Source organism: Hydra vulgaris, chromosome 06 (genome assembly GCF_038396675.1).
Source record: "Hydra vulgaris chromosome 06, alternate assembly HydraT2T_AEP".
Classification (NCBI taxonomy): Eukaryota; Metazoa; Cnidaria; class Hydrozoa; order Anthoathecata; family Hydridae; genus Hydra; species Hydra vulgaris.
In genome coordinates this window covers 39,833,762-39,854,835 of record NC_088925.1, presented here as the reverse complement: position 1 = coordinate 39,854,835, position 21,074 = coordinate 39,833,762, and the positions used below count along the sequence as shown (strand labels likewise).

Genomic DNA, 21,074 nt, shown 5'->3' with positions numbered 1-21,074 from the left:
AGAATTTCAAATTAAAAGAAAAAATATATAAAACCAACAACCTACTTGACAAAGCATCAAAACTATCTCCTCTTCCGACTGGCCGATGGTATCCTCCTCTGGATTGACTAAAAATTATATATATATATCAGGCCTTGTTACGAGATTTCGCTGCGTAGCGAAAACGCGTAACCCATTTCTAAGTAACTCAACTCAGCAAATATATTTTGCTTCGTTAGAAGTTATATTGCGTCACTAGCGTATTTTCAAGTACCGCATTGTAATTAAAGTTATTTTATTAACGCGTTAAAAATCATACAGTTGGTTTTTTTCTCACTATAACAAAAGTTACAAATAAAATCTTAGTTCTTATTTAAAATCATTTTTATTAATTTTTTCAAATATGAACTAAATTTTATTTTGAAAAAAATATTTTATTCATATAGCGTAAAATAATCTTTGTTTATTTTCTTATAATCTTACAGTTGGTTTTTGGTTATTTTATTAACTGTTAATAAATTTTTTCTTATTTAATTTGTGAACTCTTTTTAATAATGTTTTTAAACAATAAAGAGTTGTTTTTTTTGTTATTTATCAGTTACCAATAACATATTCGTGATCATAATTTATTTTCATAAATTAAACGATCGTCTTTAAAACTTTACGCTATTGAATTAACAATAAACAAAATATCTTATTAATAAAATATCTTATTAATAAAATATTTACATCAAAATAAATCGTGCATTTTTTTAACTATTATGACTAAAAATAATTTTTATATTTAAAAGGAATTTATATATTTAATTCCTTACGATAAAACTTAAAACACTTTACTTTTTTTAACTAATTTTTAGCAACAACAACAAAAAATTATGAAACAAACTATTTCGTTAACAAAAAATCTATTAGTTTACAATTGCGGTTAAATGCTTATACTTAAGACTTTATTTCTTCCGAATAAACCTCATGTTAACGACAATCAAAAGATAATTTAAATATTTTAAAAGATTAAAGTTTTTGGGTAGCGCAAAACTGCTAAACGCGTAGGCAAATCGCCTTTTCGCAAGCAAAATGCGAGCTGCATAACGCTTCTTAACAAGGCCTGATATATATATATATATATATATATATATATATATATATATATATATATATATATATATATATATATATATATATATATATATATATATATAAGTAAAAACAAGTAACAATCAAATCTTTTAAAAAGCTTAAAAACAATATATATTACAAAAATATTTATCTAAACTTGTATTTACAGAAGACTTTTTAGAAATCCGGAAAAACTTCGTTGAAAGAAATATCTGGATTTTTGGATATATCTGCAAAAAAAAATAATCCCTGGCTAATACCTACGCAGTGACTCATAAATATCATAGAACTTTGCATGTTGCATGCTGCTTCAAGCAGAGATTATAATGATCTTCATCATCATTATCACCACTTGAATCTCTATCTTTGCCTACTGCTTAATAAAATAGAGGAATTTGGCAAATCATCACTGTGAGGTACTAGAGCAATAGAAGGATAAAAATCATACATATAACCCACGATTTCTTCACTCATTCTCACTCAGAAGTCACTTCATAAGCTGAAAAGTACTGCAATATAATATCCATAGACATAACAAAAGCATCTGGTGATACTTTGCAACCTCTACTTGCCATACATTTTTTTTCATAGTGCTATTTAAGGTCCCACAAATGAGAGCTTGAAATCACATACTTTTTTTAATACCTGGGAGTGGGAGGGGAGTGACTTAGATTTAATGCATCAGTTTATTTACTGTATGCTTTTAATGATCCAATTACATAATACAAGATCCATATTTTATCATCATCTTAAGTAATTTTAACAAGATTAAAATTAGACAAGTTTTTTCCTATCAAAGAATTTCTTTGCATGGTTTTATCTCACTCTTGTTCATAAGATTAAATATCCTTAAAAACAAAATTAGCCACAATTTTCATCTATTTTTTTGTTCATGTCCGTATGTAAGCTGGTTACTTAACAAGTTTTTTGCAATCATCTTTGAAAAAAACTTCATAATCAAGTTTTAAAAAAAATAATAGCTTCACCTTTTAAAATTTAAAAAATGTTTCTTTAACATCTATGTTTACAAAAGGCTTCCGAAGTTTATATGTATTAATTGATTTATCAATCAAGATTCAAAGGACTTTTATAATGGTAAAAAAATAATTTGTTTTCTTTATTATTTTTTGTTTTTTCTAAAAAAAAAATTGTTGTGAGTAAAATTATCATTTTAAAACACAAAGTGTGCCGGGCACAACAATTGATTTATTGGTTGACCAACGTCTAATCCAAGAAAATCATTAGGTTCAGTAGTAAAAATAACAATTATCATAAGAAAATAACTTTTTTTAAAATACTGTTAGTATGATTATTTTCATAAGTAAAACCATAAACATCAATTATTCAGTGTTGTTTGCATTTATTAACATCTCAGCCATTAATTGCATTTTTTTAATTATTATTATTTTGTTGTAACAATAAATTAGAAATTGCATCATTGGATGATTGCATCATTTGATGATTGCATCATTCGATGACTGCATCATTCGATGACTGCATCATTCGATGACTGCATCAATCGGTGACTACAAAGTTTATGTACATTTTATTACTTGCTTCAATACAATAATTTTTATTCAATAATTTAAAAATAATAAATTTAATAAAATAAACATAAATACATATGTATTAATAAGTTGTTTCTTTATTATTAACACAATGACTAAACGTAGATGCCACTAATGTTTTATTTTAAATTTTTTGTTTTTGGAATTCAAATTGATACTTTAAATATTTCTTCATGATTCAAATTTACATATTTAAATTGACTTTCATATGGTACACAGAAGACGCAAAAATAGATTTTTTTGTTCATTTCAATCTTTATTTTCATTTAAAACCTTTGGTAACTTATAACTTATATTTTAATTAATAAAATAACTTTCAGCATGGAAAATAATGAGCGGTCAAAGGTCACTGACCTCCTGAAATGATTGAAATTGCTATTTTGACCTCTCAAAACAGATTCTTCCCGGTCAATCTTGACCGCTTGAAAAAAAAAGAGTTATATAACGTTTGACAAATTACAGGATGTTTTTGAAAATGCATATACCAAAATTTCATAAAATGTAAAGCTTCTATAATAATTTTATCGTTTGTACGCTACTTTAAAATGCTTTGTTAGTGAGTATTATAAATGACGTAAACTATTAATTTTTTTTTGCTTCACTTATCAAGACTAATTTCATTTTACTGGTGGTGAAATCCATAACTGCTTTTTTCATAAATGATTGAAGTTCTTATTTTATTATTGTTTTAATAATAATATAATATTAATTAAGAGCATTTTTTTATTCCTACATTTTATTTATATTTTCTTTATATCATTTTATTTATTTTTCTAATAACCTTTTGCTGCCAATTGCAATGAAAAAATGCCTTTATTTTTTATTTTTAGTTTAATTTATCCGTAGTTAACAAAACTTACAAATTATTGACTAAGAGCCGCACACCAAGCTCCTCTGTGATGAAAATAAATTTTTTAGATTTCAATTAGTTAAGACTCCAGAAAAAAGAAAGTTCGTATTTGAAATTGTTGAGGTTCTTTGTGTTCACCGCATTTTGGGTCAAAGCATTTCATGGGTTGACAACACGGTCAGTGAGAAAATTGTTTCTTTCTGAACAGTTTTGAACATGTTGTCGTTTGAGTTGCTTTGTGTGTCCACACGGTCAAAGAATCTACTTTAAAGACTCTTTGTTCGGTTGACCCTGAGTGATTGAGAAGTTAACTTTAATTATTTAGATAAATTTAAAATTACCAAATGCGCATTTGCTATTTTTTTCTACTATTAAAATCTTAAAAATATATATATATGCATTGTAGTATAAAGTTTTGTTTTAAGTAACATAAATAATTTTGATAGTATTTCATAAAACAATTGTCATGATTTTATTAAATATTAGTTTAGCATCTGCTGGCTAGAGGCATTAAAATTATTATCATTTAATTAACATTAGCAGTTTAAAAAATGATTTTAAATGAAAATGAATGAAAGATATAAAATTATACAAATGAGATATAAAATGTGCATTCATTTTTCTTTTTTAACGTTGGCAACCATTGAAGTTCTTATTTAACTATTATTTAAAATAATGTATGTAACTAAGAACATTTTCTCCTTTTTTTTTCATTTATTTTTCTCGTAACCTTTTCCCGCAATTTCCGAAGTCATAGCAACGAATAAGTTATTTTTAAATAAATCTCAAATTAACAATTGCGAATTTGCACATTTTTTATATTATTAAATTGTAAGAGAATTGCCAAACATCAATACTTCAAAATAGAGGTGACTAAAAAGAGACAAACAACACTTTCATTTTTAACACAAACAGGATCGGAATTAAAACCACCTGTTTAAAAGAAGAAAAAACTCAATAGTAGAAAATTACAGCTAACAACAGCTCAAAAATGGGTAAACACTACTCTTGCAAAATACAATGCAAATGAATGGATAGAGATATTAAGTAATGGATATTATATTACAGCATTAAAATGTACTGTATGTCGTCAGTATACTAAACAAATTGATATTTATAAAAGATATACACCAGAATGGGGAAGCGATGAATGTAGTTGTAGGATACAGCACAGTGCCGCAGTTGATCATGCAAATGATTTGCCACATCAAAGAGCCTATGAATTAGCAACGAAAAGTAAAGGAATGGATGTAAGTGAACGAAATGATAAATTAAGCAACCTGCAGAAAGAAATGCAAAAAAGAAAAGCAAACTGATGTTTTATCGGGCCTGAAAACCATGACCACGAAAGATCTAAATTTAGCAAGAAAAAAATTTGGGGTAGCATACTATATTGCCAAAGAAGAACTTCCACTTAGCATATACCCTAAAATACTATGTTCGGAAGAAAATCATGGTGTAGAGTTTGGCCAAGCATATAGAAATAAAATAACTTGTGGAACTTTTATTGATTACATTGGATTGAATTTGTCAAATATTCTCAGAAATAAATTAAAAACACAAAATTATGTCAGTATTTTAATTGATGCATCAACAGATGTATTTGTAATTGAAAAAGAAGCTATATTTATTATCAGTTTCGATCCTACTCCAATAAGAAAGACCAAGATATGCGTTGAGTGTTCTTTTCTTTCTATTTTTGATTTTGAATATGGAACATCTGAAGGAGTTTATATAAAATCAGTCAATCCCTTGAATCAGAAGGTATTGAAAATTTTAAAACTGCGCCATCAGCACCAAAACCAAATTAGTTGGTTTTGGTGCTGATGACGCAGCTGTAAATAGAGGAAGTAGGACAAGTGTAAATGTATTACTTCAGAAAGAAATTCCATGGATAACTTTTGGTTGGTGTGTTGCACATCGCCTTGAGTTAGCGTTAAAAGATAAATTTGCAGAAATAAAAGCATTTAATGATGTCAATAACATTATTTTGAAAATGTATAACATTTATAAAAAATTCCCAAAAAAGTTATGACAGTTAGGAAAGCTTGTTGCTTTCCTTGAAGAGATAATTCATTTGACATTGCAGGTATTCGCCCCAAAAAAGCATCAGGTATATTGAATTTTTTTTTTCAATTTTATCTATAAAAAATACTTTATAAAGTAATATACTTTATTACACGCTTGTTTTTTTGTACAACAAAAGTTCTTTATAAAACAGTGTTTTGAGCAATAAAAACTTTTTATAAAATTAAATACTTGTGCAATAATAAATAGGAACACAATGGATTGCACATAAAATTCAAGCACTTGAGATAATCTACTCCATATTTGTCTATCAAAAATCTCTACAATGAACACACCATTCATTAAACAACCTCTATGGTGAACACACCATTTATTAAACAACCTTTATAGTGAACACACACTCATTAAACAAACCAGATATTTTATAACAAAAAAAAACAAACAAGCAGAAGAGTGAGTCTAATAGGTTTAGAAACAGAAATAAAATGCTGAAGTTACAAAAAAGTTAAAAAAAGTTTTTTGTTAATATGACTAATTTGTTTTGGTAAGTTTAATTAACTCTAAACTTATTTTCTAAGTTTTATTTAAAATATGAAAACAACTTGTCTTGGCACTTAGGGATCTTTTTAAACACTATTACACAATTATATAAAAATTTGATTATATACAACCAACAAGATTGACCAATTAAGAGCTACCAAAAAATTTTGACAAATAAAAATATTAAAAAGAAAAAAAATATATATTAAAAAGAAAAATTTAAAAACTATATTAACATAAATATTCATTATTATTTAAAAGTTATAAAGAAATATGTTATATTGAAAAAAATGGTAGTGAATAAATAAATAAAAAATACATTACATTACATTGCAATTATAATAAAATCCTTTATTGTAAATTAAAAAAAAAAAAGACAAATCTAATGATTCCTGGTTATTGAGAAATTTATTTATTTTACCTACAAACTAAAAAAATAAATTTCCCTTTAAAGTAAATAAATCTGATTGTACAACTCTAAAATAGAATTTAAACAAAATGTTTTTGTGCTGCTCCAAATAAAAATAAAATATTTTTTAGGGGGTTTACATCAGTATCATATAAACCATCGAGAATTATTAAACTTTCCCCATTTAAGATTGACCAACACTCCAATACAGATTCATGTTTTTGGTGGCTTTTTGGATAGTTTTGTTAACTTTCTATTAGATAGCTTGTTTTTAATATTTTTCTCTGGAGTGTCTGTGACAATCATACATATCAATTATTTAACTTTTCATTTTTCCAGCTTTTGAAATCCTCTAAACTGTTAAGAATGATAAAAAAAAATCTGACTCTTGTTTAATATTTTACTGTTTGGTAAAATCAGTCATGTTACTTAGAATTGTAAATTTTTGTCGCATGGTAACATCAATATCAACTATGATATTTTGCGTTTTAACATTTTGCAACTGAATGAATTGACGCAGCAGAATGTAAATAGAATGACTGACTCAAATAAGGGGAACATGCATAGAGTGTAAATACATCAATTTACTTAAATAAGGAGAACATGCAGGGAGTGTATGTACATCAGTGTTAAGGTACCAGTTATAATTAGGACTGCCAACACTTATTAAAAACCTCAGTCAAAGTATGTACACAATTTGTATGAACTCCCTACTTATATCGGTTGTTGTACATACACTCATCTTGCGTGTTCTCCTTATTTAAGTAAAATAAAAAATAAAGAGCAAATAAGTAACAAAAGTAATGAAAAACAAACACTTTTTTAATTAAAACAACAGATTCTTTTCTTGCAAAATAGAATAGCAGCTTCAAAAAAAAAAATTTATTTAATTTGTTTACACAATCATTTTACCAAAGGTTTTATCATTTATTCAGAAAAAACAAATTTGATTTTTTTTTTGAAAATTTGAAAAACAGACTTGTTTTCATTTTTATCCAAAAAAAAAATCATAACTTTGTGAAAGTCATTATTCTCTAAAAGTGACTTTAAAAGATGTGGTACAAGAGTGAACAAAGTTTTGACCCTATATGTACATTATATATTGTATATATGTATATATGTACTTTTTCATAACAAGATCAGTCATTTAGCTCTATATGAATTTTTCCCCATAAAAACTTTTAAATACAAACTATTACAATTACAAAATAATACAAAAAATGAAAAAAAAATTATTATTAACAAGCCAACAAAAAGCACCAAAAAATAGTTGAAAATAAAATAGTTATCTTAAAACTATTATCATTATTCTGATTATTCTTATTATTAATATTATTTTTATTGTTATCATTATTGTTATTACTATTATTATTAATATTATTATAATTTAATCTTAGTATTAGATCTAAATGCCCTAATAAATAAATAAATATAAATTTACTTTTCTGTCCAAGGCTTCTGCGGGTAAGAATTTTCATCAGAAGTAGATGAAGATCTATTTGAAGGATAATCTGCACCACGCCCACGACCTATGAATATGAATAACATTTTGAAAAACTTTTTAATGATAACAAATCTTTATAATTTAAGTATCAACATAATTTAATGACAACACTTCTTTGGTCAATAAATTATTTTGTATTAGAAATCAATAGAATTTTTGATTTATAAAATTTTATTGATGAAAGTTAAAACAAAAAACTGTAAAGATTTTTATCATTTATTTTACAACTTATTTATTTTACAACTTATTTTTACAACTTACATTACAAATTATTTTTAATGACAGCTGACTTATTTTTTTTTCAAATACTGATAAAAATATTTTGAAATGCAAATGTTGTGTTGCTGCATTCTATTTTTTTATTTTTGAAAAAAAATGTTTTATATTTAAAAAAATTTTAATTTATAATTATTAAATTTGTTTATTTTAATTGCATTTAATGGTTCCTAGCAGATTTGTAACACTTTTTAACAAATTTGTAATTTAAGTTTGAAAAAAATCAAATTAATTATACATCTAGAGCTAACTGTTTCTAAGATCATTTAAAACGATTACAAATTCTTTTGAAATATATTAAACGATTATAAATTATTTCGAAATGTATTAAACATTATAAATTCTTTTGAAATATATTATTTGATTATAAATTCTTTTAAATATATTAAACGATTATAAATCCTTTTGAAATATATTAAACGATTATAAATCCTTTTGAAATATATTAAACAATTATAAATTCTTTTGAAATATATTATTTGATTATAAATTCTTTTAAATATATTAAACGATTATAAATCCTTTTGAAATATATTAAACGATTATAAATCCTTTTGAAATATATTAAACAATTATAAATTCTTTTGAAATATATTAAATGATTATAAATCCTTTTGAAATATATTAAACATTATAAATTCTTTTGAAATATATTATTTGATTATAAATCCTTTTAAATATATTAAACGATTATAAATCCTTTTGAAATATATTAAACGATTATAAATCCTTTTGAAATATATTAAACAATTACAAATTCTTTTGAAATATATTAAATGATTATAAATCCTTTTGAAATATATTAAACATTATAAATTCTTTTGAAATATATTATTTGATTATAAATCCTTTTAAATATATTAAACGATTATAAATTCTTTTGAAATATATTAAACATTATAAATTCTTTTGAAATATATTATTTGATTATAAATTCTTTTAAATATATTAAACGATTATAAACCCTTTTGAAACAATTTGAAAAACAATAAAACAAATACATAACTTTAAGTAATCTTTTTTATAAACATTTTATGCCAAATCATATTAAATAATAACCTTAATTGGTTCTGCAATAATATCAAAATTGATAAATTAAGGGTTGATTAATTTTGAACACATTTCACATTTACAATAAAACTTCAACACAAATACCACTTTTACCCACACCCCTAAACTAATTAATCATACACATCTTACCTCGACCTCTTATTGCACCTCGACCACGTAAAACGGGTGTACCTCTTCCTGTCAGCTTTAGTACTACAGCACTGTTCACACCTCCCATATGACATCGCTTTTTTTTTTAAAAAAAGAAAAGTAATATAGTAATGTAAAGAATTTAGTGTGAATAAAATGATACAAACTTAAATAAAAAAAATGATACAAATTTAAATTAATAAAATACAAAAATTCTAACAAATATGTTCGAATTTGTTCATATTTGTTTATATTTTAAAAGATGTCTAAAAGATTAAGCTAACATAAAGTAATGTAAGTTTTTTACAATTAAATGCATTGTAAAATAAGGTTTACATAAAGCTAACATAAATGTTATCATTTTTATCTTATTCTTATCTTTTCATATGTTTTTTCTTTTTTTTTTAAATCACCTCCCTAAGGCCGAGAAGGTCACTACAGACGAGGAGGCTACTTAATTGTGGTTATATCCCTCTCTCAACTCTATAACTCCGAAACACAAACCTTGACTAACAAGGCCACTGCGTGGAAAAATAAGATGAGCGTAGTACTACCAGGGATGTCGTGGGGATCAAATTCGGAACTTCTTGCTTATGAAGCGAGCACTTTTAAAGGTATACAGAGGTTAGCCTGGTATGATTAGCCCAACTTGGTACAACAATACTCAGTTTGGTAATACATAGCTTAACAAACTTTGCAAATATAACAAAAACAATCCTATTAGAAAAACCTATGCAAATATTTAATATGAAATTTTGTTCATCATTACAATTATACTATTAATAATATTTTGGTTTATGTGTGAAACAAATTTATAATTGAAAAATAAAATTTCTTTTATTCTATCAAACATTTTGATAAGGTAAGTATTTAAGTTGCACAAAATTTTACATATATACATATGCACAATTTTAAAACAGGGTTTAACAAATTGACAAACGTACGAACATTTTGCATAAAATTAAACGTTTTTTTCTTTCTAACGTCAACATTTGCTTAAAAATTTGAAAAACTGGCTAAAGTTTTGAAGATTTTATTTTAATCTTAATATTTATTATTAATAAAATGTTTGCTTTCCGTTCTTATTTTTAATTATTTTGTTTACAATTCAAATAAATACTTGATTTTTGGAATTTAAATGAAACGTTTGTTTTGCTGTTGTATTGTTTAGTAATATTTGATTGTTTAATTAGGAACCTTTTAAACAAAAAGTTTGTTTTTCCATTTTGAAACAGGGTTTAACTTGTGAAATTTTCAAATTTTTCCATTAAAATTATTTTATTTAGATTTTAAATAAAAAGTTTGTTTTGCTTTTACATTTTAAGTATTTTCTTGTTAAAAATTAAAAATATATATATATTTTTTGTTTCTATTTTAATTGTTCTCATTTTTTCTGCTTCTGAGGGCTGTAATATATATATATATATATATATATATATATATATATATATATATATATATATATATATATATATATATATATATAAATATATATATATATATATATATATATATATATATATATATATATATATATATATATATATATATATATATATATATATATATATATATATATATATATATATATATATATGATGGCCCATGAAACAAGATTTTAGAAAAAATCTGCTCTCAACCAATTAAATGTGTTCAAAAACTCTAGGCTTAACTTAAAAAAATATATATTTTATAAAAGGTTGATCTGAAACACCCTTAATATAAGGGGTTGCTCTGAAACATTCTTAAAGACCTTTAAACATCAGGGGAGTCCCTAATATTATTGAAACAAAAATTCTTTAAAAGTATGCCAACCTGGTACTCAAAAGCATGTCAACCTGGTACTCAAAAGAAGTGAAATTATATAAATGTTTCAAAAATTATAATTTTTTATAAAGCATTTCTTGTGTTTACTCCGTTGATACTGCAAGAAGAAAAAAAAAAGTAAAACACTCTGTCTACCTCTATACCAACTAGGCTTTGTCTTCCCTATGTATATTCAATATCATTTACAGTTTGTAAACATATATTTGAAAAATTACAGTGCTTTTTTAAAATGTAACGACTGTAATTTTTAAAATTAACTCGATTTGTTTACGACCAAAAAATACGATACGAGTTTTCAGCTCCAAAGGTGGATTCAAATTGCTTACCATTTTCATAAACCTTTCTAGAAATTATTCCCCATAGATTTTCAAATGGGTTAAGATCTGGACTACATGCGGGCCATTCTATTACAAGAATATTTTTTTCTCTAAACCAAGCTTTTGTAAGCTTTGAATTATGGATAGCAGCATTATCTTGTTGGAAAGTCAAATTTTCACCCATCAATTCCTCACCATGTTCAAGCAAACTTATTTCTAATAAGTCAATGTAATCCTGTGAATTCATTTTTGTTGAAATCTATGCCAGTGGAAGTTTTCCAGCAAAGGAAAAAGCCCCCCTAACCATAACAGTTCCACCACCAAAGTTACGACTCAACCAAGTTTCTTTCTCTTTTCGAAGATCGTGCCAGTAATATTGATAGCCATCAGGACTTTGCAATTTCCTGATTAGATAAGCCTGTATCTTTGTATGCTTTGATTACTGCTAATTCTTCATTCATTAAATGCTTACCACGTCCCATTTCAAATTCAGGTATCAAAAACCAAATGTTAAAAAGTTTATAAGCACTGATTTCACAGTCTTTGTTTAACTTAAAAATTATAATCAAAAACTATATAATAATAATAAGTCACAAATGCGTATCACCAGATCAAAATATACAAGTAAACTGAAAATAATTATTGATGAATTAATTCTAACTGTTACCGCAAATATCAAGTACTATACATTTTATGGTTTATCAAATGTACTGCAATTTAATTATGCTATATTATAATCTAAAAAGTTGTTGCTTGTAACAATAATTATAAGTGGGTGGATACAAAAGATACACTGCACAAACTTGCTTACAGATTTGCAAAATATTAGATCAGTACATAGTGAGGCTAATTCTATTTTCTCCACTGTATTAGTCTAATTCAGGATGATACAGCATGGTGCCTTAGGATATCCACATAATGTTCCCCAGTGAGTCGCCCCCCTCTTAATCAAATTGTTAACTCCAGATGAAGATAAACAGCCCCAAACTTGTAAGGAGCCTCCTCTGTGTTTAATAGTAAGGTTTAAACACTTGGGCTGACAGGCTTCTTCAATTCTTCTTCAAACCTATTGGTGTCCTTTCGTTCCAAAAATTTCGAATTAGGACTCATTGGTGTACAGAACACGATTAAACATTTCCTGAGCCCAATCTTTGTTTTGTGTTGCATATTTAATTTGTTTTTCTTTATTGCCACACCTTAATAATGGTTTTTGAATTGCAACACACCCTCTTAATCCCGATTTAAGTAGGTGCCGTCAAATAAAAAAAGAGCTGACATTTCCCCCAGTTGCTGTGTTAATGTCTTTTGCCAGCTCGGTTGATGCTTTTTTTGTATTTTTTTAAAAATAGGGTTTTTAAATATTTATTGTCATCTTTTTTTAGCTAAGGAGGTCTACCACTTTTCTTTCTATCTTCAAGGAAGCCAGTTTCTCTAAACTTTTTAATGATTTCTGTAACAGCATTCTTCGAATATACTGTTTTGGATGTAGTTGTTATGACACATTGTTTTAATAAATAAGCAGACAAATCCCTCATGTTTCCACATCAATTTTGTTTATCTATTCAAAATAATATATTCTTTCAACTTTTCTTTTATATATATATATATATATATATATATATATATATATATATATATATATATATATATATATATATATATATATATATATATATATATATATATATATATATATATAGACACACACACACACACACACACACACACACACACACACACACACACACACACACACACACACATACAGTCTTCTCCATTTGAAATTTAATGCCAGCGCACGAAAAAGCGCTGGCAGGATGGTCATTTTTAAGTTAGCCTGCGCAATTTAAAAAAAGCAGTTTTTTTTGGTATTTAAATTGAAATAAAAACAGCGAAAAAGAATGCTTTAAATAAATACTAATTAATATAATTTGAAAAAAAAACTGGTTAAAATGCCATTTTTTCATAAAAGCTGAAGAAATTGACAAAAAAGATTTGTTGCAATTTAAAGCAAAATATACACATATATACATTTATATATATATATATATATATATATATATATATATATATATATATATATATATATATATATATATGTATATATATATATATATATATATATATATATATATGTATATATATATATATATATATATATATATATATATATATATATATATATATATATATATGTATATATATATATATATATATATATATATATATATATATATATATATATATATATATACATATATACATATATATATACAAATATATTAAAAAAATATATATTAAATTAAATATATTATTAAAAATGGAAAAAAAAGATTTTTTTTTCCCTTTTTAATAAAAGACAAGTTTAAAAATATTGTCAAGTATAAACTAAAAAAAAAAAAAGATAATAAGCAAAACAAGTAATAACCAATATATATATATTTATATACATATATACATACATATATATATATATAGATCTATAGTTTGTTGGCTTTGGGAAGAGCGGAAGGAAAAAAGTGATTCTTACGCCAACACATACGTCACTTTTAATTACTTTTGACTTTCGTCCAACATTTTCGTGTTAGACGAAAGTCAAAACCATTAATTTAATTACAAATTAATTGTTATATAAAAAAACCACAAAAACGCAAATTTAATTGACCAGAATGTTTTTAAAAACATTCTGAATGTTTTTAAAACATTTTGAATGTTTTTAACAATATAAACAATGTTTTTATTTTTATTTTTTTTAATAAAATGTTTTTATATATTTTTTTTTTAATAAATTGTTTTTATTTTTATTTTTTTACTGTAAATCATGCGCGGAGTGTTGCTACATCGACTATCTTATAGCCTGACTCACAAGGGAGTGCTGCTACATCAACTGACAAATAGCCTGACTCGCAAGGGAGTGTTGCTACATCGACTATCTTATAGCCTGACTCACAAGGGAGTGCTGCTACATCAACTGACAAATAGCCTGACTCGCAAGGGAGTGCTGCTACATCGACTGACAAATAGCCTGACTCGCAAGGGAGTGCTGCTACATCGACTGACAAATAGCCTGACCCGCAAGGGAGTGCTGCTACATTGACTGAGGGTTTGGTTGGGGCAGGCAGTCTATCATTATTAAAAAAAAAAAATTCCGGTCTTGCATTTTAATTTTTACTTTTTGTCAACAAAATATGGAAAAAACTTTCGGACATTATCTAAGGGTTCTATATATATATATACATATATATATATACATATATATATATGTATATATATATATAGAATAGCCCCTGTATATATATATGCATACATATATATATATATATATATATATATACAGGGGCTATTCTAGACCATTTTCGAGGATATTTGGGCACTGATTTGGGCGCCCCCTCCCCAAATTAAAATTTGAGGACATTTTTTCTTCTCTTTCTAAAAATGTTTTTAATGGCAAATACTGTTTTTTTCGCGAAAAAACGCCAATTTTCTGCAAAATTTCTCCGGAATGGGTGGGGGTACCGCTATTTGTTTCCAAGTATAGCGCCTGATGTATATACATATATATATATATATATATATATATATATATATATATATATATATATATATATATATATATATATATATATTGCTTATTACTTGTTTGAGTATTTCTGTTTAAGATTTTGTGAAGTTTGTGTGTCTTAGGGAAGTTTTTTTCTAGTAAATACAAGAACATTTTTGCAACATTTGTGGAGACACGTTTTTATTAAATGGGGGGTTGAACCATATGATATTGCGTTTACGATTTTTTTTGGGTATTTTTTGTTTTGATCTGATATTTAAGGGAGTATCTTAAACAGAAACAATGTAAAGGTAAGCTACAGTTGCACTGAAAATATAGAAAAAATTATAAAAAACCACAACAAAAAAATTATCTTCCCTAGAATTGAAAATAATGATCCAAAATGCAATTGTTGAAACAAAGCAAAATGCCCCCTGAATGGTAAGTGCGAATCCACAAATATTATGTATAAATGCATCATCGCAGCAAAAAAACCAACCCAACAAAGTTTATATCAGATTAACGGAAGGTAAGTGGAAAACCAGGTATAACAACCACAAATCATTCAATAATATTAAATACAAAAAGTCAACCGCCCTATTAAACTACGTCTGAGATTTAAAAAACAATTTTAATGAAACCCCTATGCTAACATGGTCTATTCTGAAGTCTGTACCCCCTCCCCCCTATTCAAATATTTCCAAAAGATGCCCACTATGTCTGTATGAGAAATTTACTATTATATCATATCCAAAACCTGAAGAACTGTTAAATAAAAGAACCGAAATTATATCAAAATGCCGCTATGAAAATAAATTTTTATTAATAAATTACAAAGCTCGCTACAAACCTGACTAACAACTAAAAATAATTACATTAATCTACTCCATATATCTCTAGGCTAACTAATAAATTACTCACATGCACAGCTTTTGTAATATATTTCATAGTATTATATATATTTTTATATCAATTTTAATTATCATTTTTTAATACACAAATAAAACAATGATGAATAATATGATAAATATTATTCATTATCACATAAAAAATATTTTAAACAACATTAAACATATAACTATTTTATAACTATTAGCCAACTAAAAACAAATTAATATTATTATTAACCTAACTACTAATCAATTTCCGTCCCGTAACGATCCAAAATACAAATATAAACCATAACGTCCACTAAACAAATCAGAGCAAAATTAAATTTTTACTACTTGCCTGATGATTGTGGTAACACATGAAACTCAGAGTTGCAATATTAAATTATATTATAAACATTAGCATTTAGCTAATTCCTGGTACTGCGGGTAACAGTAACATATATACTATATAGCTCTAGTTTAACTATTAAGCACTCTTTTAAGTATACAATATTATACATGATAATATAAAGATATTTTCTTTATTCCTATATATATATATATATATATATATATATATATATATATATATATATATATATATATATATATATATATATATATATATATATATATATATATATATATATATATGAGCCCCTGAGATGCATAGTGGTAAAAGTCACTCCTATCTAGTTTTGAGAAGTCTGACTAATATCACTATGGCTGTGAACAAAAACAGCTGTTTAGTGAGGAGCATAACAAAAAACAGTTCCAGCATCATTATCGATATCATTAGACTTATACCACTCTGCCATGTAATAGAATAAATGCTAACAATTGGTGGCAATAACTCAAAATATTGAAAAAAGTGACTTATACCACTATGCATCTCATGGGCTCATATATATATACATTGCTTATTACTTGTTTTGCTTATTATCGGGGTATTTTTTTGGTTTATACTTGACAATATTTTTAAAGTTATCTTTACGTTGTTAAAAATGGAAAAAATAATCTTTTATTTTTTGAGAAAATAAGTGGGGCATGGCCCTCGGTGCTCCAGCCCCATGGACCCTCTGGTCGTCTGTCCTGGAAACAATTTTAACGCAGGTTTATTAGGACTACACAAATGCTGAAAGTTGGGGCCTAGTTTATCTGGAAGGTAGTGAAAAATCTATCTCAAGATTCCGCTACAAAAAAGTGGACCACGTGCCCCACCCTCTCCCCAGTGTCTTACAATTTTAACATGCACATTTATTGGCACTACAGAAATGCCAAGAGTTTCAGAGCTCCAGCTAGTCTGGAAGGTAGTGAGTCAATCGCAGTATTCCGCTACAAAAAAGTGAGGACCATACCCCATTTTCCATATAAGGAAATCCATATACTTTCAGATCAAAATCCTTATATTTTCTGAAAAATCAATGAATATAGAATAATCTGTTAAAACTGAAGTTAAAGGTTAAATTTTTCAAGGAATTCTTATGCCATGTCACCATACACCATACATTTTGCTGATTTTTATACAGTTGAGAGTACTTTAACCAAGTACTCTCAACTGTATAAAAATCAGCAAAATGTATGGTGTATGGTGACATGGCATGAGTCTATTGACATGGAATTACCCATCAGTAACTTAAGATATTTTAAACTCAGCCAAATAAGAATATTATAAGATATTATTTAAATATGAGAGACATTATCTTAAAAAAATAGCAATTACAGACTGTACAAAAGATACAATTTTGTATTGAGGCAAACCTTCTCACCGCAAAACAGCAACAAGGGGTGGGGGGGGGGGGGATTTTAATTAAGGTGACTAAGAAAAAAATACTCAATTTAAAAAAAAATTTGCATTTTTCTTAATATACCATTTGATGCAAAATTTATCATTCTTTCAGAAAATATATACATTTTGCATAAAATATTTACTAATATGTCCTTACCTAAACTTTTTTATTGGTCAGTTTCATTTTTTTGCTAATAATTTCTATTTATTGGAAAACTTTGGTCATTGTTTTCATAACTTTTTAATTTTATTCTTTTTTTGCAACTTCAAAACATGATCGCTCAAGATGAAGAAAAGCTTTTTGGCTGAAATTTTTAGTGTATGTTCATTAATCATTAGGATTTCAGATGTACTAAAATGAATCAATTTTTATAACACAACACTTGTTTTTTTAATGTATAAACTTGTGATTTTTTTAATTTTTGTGTCCTGTTTTTGGTATTTTTTCATTCTTTTAGTAGAAATGAATGATAAAGTAATAAAGCTATAAACAAATAATTATTGAGTTTAAACCAAAATTACTCAAGAGACATTGTTTTGATTTTTTTCAAATTTGCTCTTTTTAGGTCTGATTTTGTTGAAAGTTGTTTAAAATATAATTTATTTACAGTTTTTTTTTATGAAATTTGAGTTTCATATATCATCAAAAATACAATAAAATAATTATGAACCATTGCAATTTCTTCTATTAAAATTTTTTTTTTCTTCTATGAGCCAAATAATAAAATCAAAAATATTTCAGCGTTTAGATTTGCGTTAATTCAAGCCCTGAACTATTATATAAACTTTGTAAATAATTTAATATATAAATTAAATAAATACTATATAAATTTGAATTTATTTAAATATTATTCATTAATTTTAATGACATCAAAATAGTAGTAGTGCCTATTTAACAGAGAAAAGAAAAGAAAAAAAAAAAAGAATAACAAAATTGAGGATATAATTCTGAAGAATTGAAAAAAAAGATTTAATAAAATAACAAATTATGAAAAAAAAAAGAAAAAAAAAAAGTAAAAAGTAAAAAATAAGTACTAGTCAAAAGAAAAATCATTTGGTTTTACTTTTATTCTATATATTCTTTCCTATTTTAACATGTTAAAAGTGCATTTTCAATGTTTTAAATATAATGGGTGATATTTATTTCAAAGTCAGTCAAAGTGTGTGACAGAAACAACGTGGTTACAAAAGTCTTGATAAGAAAATCAGCAATCAAAAATCTTTCTTGTACAAATTTGCTATGAAATAATAAAAATAAAAATAAACTTTTATCAGCATTTTGTGTATATGATATATAAATTTATATTAAAATTTAGTAATTCTTTTATAAGTCTAAATAAATCTTCATAGAGAGCTGATGACAAAAGTCTTTAGAAAAGAGTAAAAACAAATTCAAAAAATTTTATGCAGAAAAAATTGATTTAAAATTTCAATATATTTCCATATATCATCTAGGAAACATGATAGTTCTACAAACCTTTTGCTGTTTTTACAATATAAAAATATCATGATTGTAAAAAAACTATTACCTCTTCTTCCTCCGAAACAGGAATAAATGCTAGTGGCTGAACAGGACGTTTATTTATTATATCTTCAAATTCTTTAAGCCCAAGTGGTAAATCATAGTTATCACTAAGCAATGCCAGCATTTCTTCACGCCCATATCGAAATTCTGCCAATTTATATTTACGTGGAGGTGGTGTGTTCGGAGGAGCAACAACATTATTATCACCACTGGATAGATCACGCACCCTTTTAAAAATGTATAAATTTAAATATTTTTGTAAAACTCAGGTTAAGATGTTAAACTACCACAATATAATAAATTACTGCAAAATGAGTTCAATTGAAAAAATAACTCTATTATGCAAATATATTATGGAAAGTTTTTTTTTTTAATATTAATTAACTAAATTAAATAATACATTTTTTTAAATATTTAATATAAAATTATTTCTTCCTTTTCTTGAGATTTGTATAAATGAATTAAAATATAGTGAGTAAGAAATAAAAAATATAACTTATTGCAAAAGTAAAAAACTGTATTTTACCTGCAACTATTATAGGTTTCCTAATACCATTTATTGAAAATATATATATTTGCATTTTCAATTGTCTTATGAAAATAAGTTTAAAGTACATTTAAAAAAGATTGAGGTACACTTAAAACACGTTTACAAAAAATTCAATTTTTACTTAAATTTTTTTTCCCTTTAAACACTCTAATTGTTTATCCTGCAGACCAGATATTTAACAGAAACACCTTAACTACTATGAGTACCATTTATTTGCCATTTTATAAAGTTATTTCGTTTTTTATTTATTAAATAGTATTAAAAATTGTCAGATTAGTGTGCCTTAGTGATTAGTGTGCCTTCTGAAGAACAAGGTTTGGGTTCAAATCCTGTTGCTTGCACATTAATTTTTTTTTTAAATCTTTTCCAATTTTCTAAAATATAAAGTAAAACATTTTAAAAGTACTATTGATTTTATATACATAACATCATGCCTTCGCATGGCGTGGTCATATAAGGCATGCGGTTGCATGTTTTATATGACCACATATATAATACTTTCTTTTTACAACTTGGCCACATCTTTTTGCAAGTTTTGACAAATGTAATTCTCAATTTAATTGATCCCATAATTACAATTAAACTGCTACAAAATTTCCCAGTACTTTATTACAATGTAATAAAAAGCGATCATTGAAAAAAATATTCAGATTAGAGTTTATTCATTGAAAAAAATATTCAGATTAGAAAATATTCAGATCAGAGTAAAGCAAAATGTGTGCAGAATCTATCAAAAAATCATTACAAACGTTTTTATAGTGGAAATATAATTTCTAATAAAAAAAATTATTTACATTACTAGACAAAATAATTACAATAATCTTGAAATAATTGCATATGTGAACTATTTTTGTAACTATCCGAGGGCACCACAAATCATTTCTTTTTTAATGAATGTTGACAATAAAAAAGGAAAAACTTTAATAAACATAATAATTCTATATATTTTATTAGGTTATATATAAATATACTTTATTAGGTTATATATAAATATATTTCAGCAAAATTTAAAATTTTTTTTCAAAACTTTTAAAAAGTGTTTTTAATATGCAAACAAACATAACTCAATTTTAAGGAAAAAAAAGAAAATAAAAAAAAAAAAAAAAACCAAGCATGCAAAACTTTATTAAAAATTTGCGTTAAACTTTTAATGTAATTGCTAATTACTTAAAAGAAATTATGC

General features: G+C 25.4%; 1 protein-coding gene across 5 annotated transcripts in view; it reads right to left on the bottom strand.

Annotated features, from left to right (window-relative positions):
* Nucleotides 1-21,074, bottom strand: part of LOC101238576 (GRB10-interacting GYF protein 2) — an 83,938-nt gene that overhangs the window by 52,383 nt on the left and 10,481 nt on the right. For all 5 annotated transcript variants that reach the window (XM_065800118.1, XM_065800116.1, XM_065800119.1 and 2 more), the window contains exons 3-6: nt 19,346-19,568; nt 9,471-9,567; nt 7,932-8,019; nt 46-107 (exon numbers count right to left, since the gene is read on the bottom strand). In XM_065800118.1, the coding sequence (XP_065656190.1) occupies nt 46-107; nt 7,932-8,019; nt 9,471-9,567; nt 19,346-19,568 (470 nt within the window). The remainder of the gene's footprint in view (nt 1-45; nt 108-7,931; nt 8,020-9,470; nt 9,568-19,345; nt 19,569-21,074) is intronic.